The 8,820-nt window shown below is 34.5% G+C and overlaps 1 protein-coding gene across 1 annotated transcript; it reads right to left on the minus strand.

The window, feature by feature from the left end:
* Nucleotides 1–1,077: 1,077 nt before the first annotated feature.
* On the minus strand, nt 1,078–5,435 carry LOC131622290 (tyrosine decarboxylase 2-like). Its single transcript, XM_058893314.1, has 13 exons — nt 5,314–5,435; nt 5,086–5,227; nt 4,940–5,012; nt 4,624–4,854; nt 4,314–4,477; nt 3,836–3,976; nt 3,232–3,291; nt 2,679–2,843; nt 2,510–2,566; nt 2,357–2,421; nt 1,936–2,059; nt 1,611–1,748; nt 1,078–1,524 (listed from the first exon to the last, which is right to left on the minus strand). Coding segments are annotated over exons 1-13 (1,485 nt in total). The 5' UTR covers nt 5,316–5,435; the 3' UTR covers nt 1,078–1,401.
* Nucleotides 5,436–8,820: the final 3,385 nt, after the last annotated feature.

Below are 8,820 nucleotides of genomic sequence, written 5' to 3' on the forward strand. Positions count from 1 at the left end.
ACTTTGTTGAAAAATGAAAACGCTATGGTGAAATTTTATGGGAAATTGGGAGGGGGAGACTATTTGATAGAATGCTAATTTCTATTGTTTGAGCGAATATTTTACTAGTTTACTTGCATCTAGTTGCTTGATTTACAAGTGATAAAATTTCCCCTATTCATATGCTATAAGAGAAATTTCTACATACACCTAGAGTATTCTAGACATATCGAGAGAGTGAGAGAGAGAGAGAGAGAAAATTCTACACACCTCTCTCTTCTATTTACATTTATTATTATGACTCCACTGATCTAATCTACACTTCTCTAAAATTTTCTTTAACCTATACCACTAAATCAAAATGGGCCTACGTCTTTATTAGTCCATTGGGTCAAAACAAGTTTATAATTAAACAGGAACGAGTGTAAATTAAGAGATTTTCAAAGAAAATTTCAATAGAAAAGGTTGAAACACGTGACTCATAAATGTTTGAAAAGAAGTTCCAGCATTGATAAAGGCAAGAGGCATGACTAAAGACTCAAATAACTTATGAGTTTAAGTGCAGTTTTAAGTTCCTCAACTTAAGCATTGAGGACTTGGGGTGTCAAGACCTCAAGTCTAGATTGAAAAAAATAGATGCACCCCTAACTCATCCAGTAAATCAATAATGGCATATAGGAAATTGATCCTTAACTCTGGCTTGATTCAATCTCTTGAAACTCACATACATGCGCCAAGAGCCATCATTTTTCCTAACCAACATTGTAAGGGAAGCAAAAGGATAATATGTGCTGAATAAAAAAAAAATACATGTAGGGTCTTAAGTTGAAGGCCTCAATACCTTCCTTAAGAGGGATTGTGTGATCTAAACCTGCCTTAGATGGAGGCAACTGATGTGGCTTAGCCAAAGATATCATCACAGTCATCAATCATTGTAAAACCACTAAATAAATAAAACTTTCATTTCATCACTCTAACTTTTTAGATCTTAACATATTCTATAGATCTCACTAGCATTACTCTAGTACTTTCAAATAGTTGCAAGGACCAAGCACATAATATCTATGAATTCTCAAGTCTAAGAAGCAATATAACATATTTTAACACAAAAGAAACAGCTTTATTGACTGTTTAAAATCAAATAATCAATATTTACAAACTTGGTGGAGTATGTTTATTCACTTTATTGTCATTGGCAATGATGAATCAATATCTGGACCGGGAGCTCAAAATTGATTAATGTGAGTTCGTAATCAATTTAATGTTCCTAGACAATCTTCTAATCAATTAACTATGCCTATATGATTGATTAACTGCCACCATATTGTACACGTTCCACAAATAAGTAAAGGAGCACGTCTTCCTTTGAGCAGCAAGGATGGCTCAAAATGAAATAGTGGATGTCTCGAGAGCAGATTCATCCTATAAGCTCTCTAATAGAGCAGTAGCTTTTTCTTGCAAAATCTGCCACGCAGCTTTGACATGCCTCACTTCTGTCAACGGCGCTCCTACTGCAAAACGTAGAACGTACTCACCTGATAGAGCCTGCGCATATTGTTTATCATCAACGGAGAAGAACATATTACATAGGTACTAAAGAAAACAAAACCCTGAAGATAATTTATGCATACCGTGTGTGTTATGAAAACACTTCCTGTTGAGTTTACTAAGTCGAGTAGATCATGGTTCAGTTTATTGCCATTATCTTCAGAGTCCGGGGGAGGCAAAAGCCGAAAACAAACTAAAGAGAATGTTCGAGGCGTAACGACCTGTGTATGTAAATTTGTTGCAAATGTTTCTTAAGACATATAGAGAATCAAATACAGTAGTTAAGATATGAATTATTTGGAAATGCATGTTTTGACTTCAAAACAAATAATGTAGAGCACAACTCTAATACGAGGTTGCAGTTTTTCATATAACGCATACTGCAAGTTGCCTTAGAGTGAAGAATACCTTGAATCTTGTGTCTTGAACAACAAGCTCCTCAAAATAAGCTGCCATTGCAATATGGCTTCTTATGTGAGTTTGCAGGCCTTCCAATCCATAGAGTCGCAACACCATCCAAAGTTTTAATGATCTGGATCCCAGTGTAGGTTAAACGGCAAGATTACATTACAAATCATGGGCACGTCAAAATGGATTAGGAGTTCCAATGCATGAATAATGCTAATATACTTATGAGCAGATGCTGAAATGTATTAAAATTCCCAAACAACATCGACCAAGCATTTTCCAACTAAGTGTGGTTGGCTAAATGAATTAAAAAACCCTCTCTACAAAAATAATTCAAGTTGCCAGAAGGAGAGATATTTTTACACCACATACAAACATGTATATCTGTTAATATCCAAACGAAAGGTTTCAAAAGACTCACCTAAAGCGACGCCCAAGAGGAATTTGCCAGTCTTTGTAATCTATAACCATGTTACCTTCAGAGGCCTGAAAGTTCAATACCATAAATTAGACAAGGACTTAAGCTGCAACATTTTCCTCAATATATTTACAAGCATGTAAAGAGAAAACCCACCTTATTTTTCAGAAATTCGGGATTTGTAGACAGCGACTGAATCAGAGCACTCCTCTCCTGTACCAACATATCATCAATTTTACTTATTTTCATTCTTGTTCATAAAGAAAAGTGGAAATATTTCAAATAAAATTTTAGAAGGGACATTGAGAAAGAGTGTTATGGATACCTTAACCCAAAGTAGGGAACAATCAAAGTTAGTAAGGAACCATTTATGTGCATTCATGTTAAATGAATCAGCTTCTTCAACCCCATCAATGAAGTGGCGGTATTCTGGACATATACAAGCACTTCCAGCATAAGCAGCATCCACATGAAACCAAATGTTGTTGGGCTGCCAATAAGACACCCATAACCAAGTGTTATCAGATTATATCGCTCTCCAAGATGCACTCAAAACACTTATCAATTTTATATTACTAATTTCATAGGCAATCTTGCAAAAGCTTAACTGTTAGATGGAAATCCAAGAAACGGCTTAGTCTAACAGTTGGCAAATCCATGTCTATAATGTTTATTTTTTATGTTCCAAATATTTTGTTATCTCGTTCCGTTTCTAAGTTACTGAATAATCACTTCTGATTTTAATCTAACCAGCCGACTTCCTAGTTTCTTAAGAGTCATATACTCCTTTTAACTATTTGAACTTTGGCTTTAGTATCCTCACTACAATGCATCAATTATTATATTAGCAAGATTATCAATTAAATCAAATACATTACCCTAGTGACTTTTGCCAATGCAGGTAGAGGATCAACAGCTGTTGATGAAGTAGTACCAACCTGCATGCATAAATAGTGTATGCAGTCAATGCGAAAACTTAACAGCTGAAACAACTTGATGTGAATAATAAGATACATCTCCATTCGTTAACAAGAAGTACAGAATGAGTATTAGTACCGATCATAGAGTCTAGGTTGGTAAAGTTTCTCATGTTTATCATCCATTTATTCAATCTTCAGATTTAATATCTACTTTACATAAAAACCATCATGCAAAATATTCAACAAAAAATCTCCTTGCATGCACAATTTCAGATTTAGAAAAGTATAGTTTCATGAGACTAAGGTTGTTATTGGAAAGAAACATGTGTACCAGCAACGAACAATAAAGAACAGAGCTCTTATAACAGCACAAAGAAGGATATATTATCCATTGACTCAATGACTGGATAAGCTGATCACTTTCTAATTTGCATACCCGACATACTAGTAAGATAAAGTAATGCGCGCGCATACACACATAGAAACAAAGCTGGACAATTAAGTATGTAATGCATGGCAGAGTAATTCATTACAAACTAATATAAGAAGACTTTAATCTTACATTAGCACATAGGAAAAATGGTATAAGACCACTGGCAATGTCATTTGAAATTGCTTCAGAAAGTACATCAGGGGAAAGCGCAAAGTTTGTGGAAGAATCAGTTTTAAGCAACCTACAAAGCTCTGGATCAATTCCTCCTATCTGCCAATGGAAAGCAAAAGATCATTAATTTATAAATTAATCAGTAAAATGATTTATTTTATAGTAATGCAACCTTTAAAAGATGCAACCAAGCAACACAAAGACTAATCCGATGAGTATAAGATAGCTTGTTTACCACATGTGGCATTTTAATGGGAATATCTGAGAGACCTTGACACCACATATCCACCAAAAACTTTAAGGCAATGGGTGTATGGGACATCTTCGTTATATCCCAACATTTCCTTCATTTCTAGTCGATGTGGGACTTAACCACTCACACTTGAATCCCAATAATAAATCATAACATTTTCAATTGAAGTATCACAAACCATACCTGGCAGGCTTTTTGTAAAGCGGAGTGTGTCTGGTCAGATCCATAAGTTACAAGCTTAGGAAGAGCACTCCTTCCAAGTGTCCGAAGGATCTTGTCACGAGCAGCCAACAATACAACCAGCACAGCTTCACTTGCTGTTCCCTGTATAACTCCACCCCCTTGCCCTACAATACAGTCACACATCCATGACTCACTGGCTTACATTGTATATCATACAATCCAAATTCATTCAAGGTGCGGTCTAGTGAAATCTCAAGCAAGATTTTGCAACCTCATCAAAACTCATAGAAATAGCCACACAATTCCTTACCAGTTGAAAAGAAATCATGAGGCAGAAGGAGAGCCTTGGCGAGCCAGTCGAGAACAATGGTCTCGAGTTCAGTTGCAGCCGGAGAACTTATCCAGCTAAACCCCACAATGTTGAGACCAGCACTAAGCATCTCTCCTAAAAAACCAGCAATACTACTATTGGAAGGAAAATACGCAAAATAATTAGGGCTTTGCCAATGTGTGACCCCTGGTAGTATCTTCTCCTGTACATCTACAACAACAAACAGAAAACACTTTCAGTATCATCTTAACAAAAAGTATGAAAAACAATAACACAAAAAGTAAAGTAATGAAACCATTCAAAACATGTTGCAATGATTCGGGGCATGTAGGAGCAGAATCTGGTAGAAGCTTTCCAAGATAACCTGGCTGCAATGAGATGAAAACAGGTTATTAATATTATTGAGAAATATGAATGAATTAGATGAAATGAAAAGGTAACCTGAACTTGGCTGAGAACTGGGAAATTTTCGATGGTTTTGTAGTAATCAGCAATGAAGTCAACCATTTTATGAGCTTGCTCTCTCAATTGCTCAGCGTCCATTGGCTTCAAATTCGAACCACTTCCTTCTTGTTGTTGTTCCCTGTGTGTGTGAAATTTCAAACATGAATCACATTGAATGAATGAATGAATGTAAGAGAGATAGTAATGAGTTTGATTGATACTTACATTTGTAGTTGGTAATGAAGAATTGGAACGTAACAATGGCGAATTCTGTTGTGCTAATTTTCACTGTAGGCAGATGAGAAGAGAAATAACACACAAGTCAGTGAGTCACACACAGCCACTAGAATCCGTTTCAAAGTTATATAAAGGTATTAATTAATTAATAATATAAAGGAATTAATAATTAAATATTAAAAATACAATAAAATTATAATATCTTTCTTTTTGACATGAAGACTACCGGTGAGTGGTGACAACAGCCGCTCGCCTTAAACCCAAAAAAAAAAATGCGCCATCGGTAAGTTTGTCAAGTAAAATTTGGCTTAAAAATCTAGTTTGTTCAACTGAGGTTTTAACTTGGAAAATTTAATTTGTCGCCCTAAAATTTGAATTTGACATCTCTTGCTATTTTCATAATGTCAAAAATTCCTCTGATTATAAAAAGAATAAAATGTCGAACGAAATTTCGGGTAAGATTTTTAAAATTTTCGATATGCATGAAATTTCTGATAGTTAATTAAAATTTTCGATAAATTGCAATGTGATTCGAAAATTTCAAAATGTGCAATTTCATACCAGAAATTTAGCATAAATTGAGATTTTCGGTATTGTATGTACCAAGAAATTTTTCAATGATCAGGATTTTACCAATAATTTTGTAGGATTGTGATTGCACCGACAGTTTTGTATGGTCTATAATGAAACCAAAGTTGAATAAATAGGGGACATATGTTCTTTAGAGAAACATCTCAAAATGCCTCTTTCGATTTCTGATTAAGGCAGAAGTGTATTTTAACGGAGACAATCCTCCTGTTGAGTTCAAGATTCTGGATGGCACCACATCTCTCGCCAACTTGACAGACATGTTAAATGAATTGCTTCCTGATAACAATAATAGAAGGGTGAGAAAGATCGAGTTTCGTGAAGATTGAATTTATACTAATGGCAAGGTGAAATACAACCTTGTTAAGTTGAATACTGATGAAGATGTGACTGCCATGTTGAAATCATTTCGTCGTAGGATAACTAAAGGAGCCGATTGAGTTTGATGCGAAGATTTTGAGATCTTTCGATGACATAATCAAGATGATAAAATGTCCGGAATCATCTGGTAGTGTCTAGGTTTTTATTTTTCGTTATTTTTAATTTATGTTTGTTGTTCATCATCGAAACATGTAATTGACAAAATATTCTGCAGTAAAAAATAAAGTGCTAAGTGTAACACCCCAATTCTACCCGATAAATTATTCGATAATTATAATGAAAAATCAGAGTTATTCAAAAAATTTATCAACAATTGAGATGTCACATTTCGTCATTTAAATCATTTTCGGTGTTCATGCCTTCATCACAGATACATAGCACATATAATTAAAACGAACAATTATAACATTTAATTTAATCCTCGAAATCACTTCATTAAACAAAATTATTTAATCTCGCAGCGGATTCACAAAACTTTATAATATTCAATTTAATCATAAGCTTTAGGCTACAATTCAACAATAAAACATCACTAAAAATTTAGCAAGTAACAAATAATTAAAACACGCATTTATCCCCCCGAGTGCTACGTATCAGAGCGACCACCGACTCAACTCACAGCGTCTAATTCTTCATCAAGCTATCACCTGCACGTTACCAGTATAAAGGTAACGGCGAAACAAAAGAAAAAGGTGAGATATCAAACAAGATAAACAGGGTGATGATAAACAGTATATTCAGGTTCAAGTTATAATAATTATCGCCTTGCGGTATAATCGTTACCGTCTAGTTTACTTCACTGTTTCAATCAACAACACAAATCACAATATCTCACATAAGATCATATTCAAAGTTCCCAACAAGTCACATAAATTCACACATCAAACCACATAACATCATAATCACACAAATGAAATGTGACTCTAACAAATGCACATGCATGTGGTACCCAGGGCTTCAGCCCCCATCGCCAATTGCCAGGTAATAAAGGCATCAAAACAGGCATAAGCCTTCGTCGCTGTTTGCCAATCCAGGCCGTCGCTAAAACATGCAAATCATGAGACACTGATGAAATGCAACAAACCACAAACATCACAGAACAACGTCGCGAGGCATACGCCTATATCACAAACACGTCGCCAAACATCGTCACAAAGGCATTCGCCTACATCGCCAAAATATATTAAAAGTTATTGATAAACAATCGTCGCCTTAAATCCTGTACTTCGCAATAATTCACAAAAACTCGTCGCAACATCGCAATATATCACACGACAAATCAACAACAATAATTCATCACAGATAATTCACGCAAACATTGCCATACTTCACAAAACTCACAAAAATACGTCACGTGGCAACATTACCAAAACACCGCAAGCACAACAGTTATCGGATTATTCCCGAACACTCCTAATATTATTCAACTCGCTATATATTTTTTTGTCTATTATTATATTCCTTTTCTATTTATATAATGTCTCTGTTACGAAATTGGTCACTACACTGATGGGCAACAAAGTGCTACTGTTATTTTCATTAACTCCTTCTATATTATTAACTCAAAAAAAATTATAATAATATATAATTATAATTCGACAGAGTTTTGAAGGGACTCTAAACAACTCTACAATAATTCATACAGCTCTAAAGTGCCCAAAAATACCCTACTGACAATTCTTATTATATATAAGGGTAACTGTTATGCATCAAATTGACTAATAGTCTGACTCAAGTAATAATAAAACAACTCTAAAGGGTCAAATACCTTCAATTTTAATCTATAGTTTATCATATTTTACTCTAAACAACTCGAAAGCAACTCTGACAACCCTATTGACAATTCTAACAACACTGTTGAAGATAGTTTAAATTAACCAAATAATACAAATATTCATCTCTAACTCAAAACTCCTAAAAGAAAATATTACACTACTAACATTAAATTATTAATATTATTATTATTATTATTATTATTATTATTTATACAAACAAATTAATATATTAACACACTTGAAATAAATAATTAAATAGATAAGCATTCACTAAAAATTGATTTGATATATAGACTTACGTAAAACTACCTCCAAGCCAATTTATGTTATTCCTTTTATCTTTAGTTTACCACTTTCACTACTTTGGGTTCAATACATACACCGTACAAGAATAAAACAATTAATGAATTTTCTTATATCTAGAATAGACATTGTCTAATTAACAATTGACATAGTTTGTTTGGTTTCCAAACATGGGCAAGCGATACACAATATATATTCACAGTGCTACAATAACTGCTACTCTTTATTCTCAATCGTCTCCAATTCCACCAAACTGGGGCGCCCGTCCTCAAAGGTGTGGCCCCCGTCCCACTAAGGGCGCCTGTCCCCTGCACATGGGCCGCCCGTCCTCATAATTTAGGGCCCAATTCTTTTTCTTTTCAGACTCAATTTTTAACTTTGGTATCAGTTTTCAACTAAAAACAAATTTCAATTCCAGGAAATTTATCATCGCAGCGTCACCAAACCA

Source organism: Vicia villosa, unplaced genomic scaffold, assembly GCF_029867415.1.
Source record: "Vicia villosa cultivar HV-30 ecotype Madison, WI unplaced genomic scaffold, Vvil1.0 ctg.000029F_1_1_1, whole genome shotgun sequence".
NCBI classification, from domain to species: Eukaryota; Viridiplantae; Streptophyta; class Magnoliopsida; order Fabales; family Fabaceae; genus Vicia; species Vicia villosa.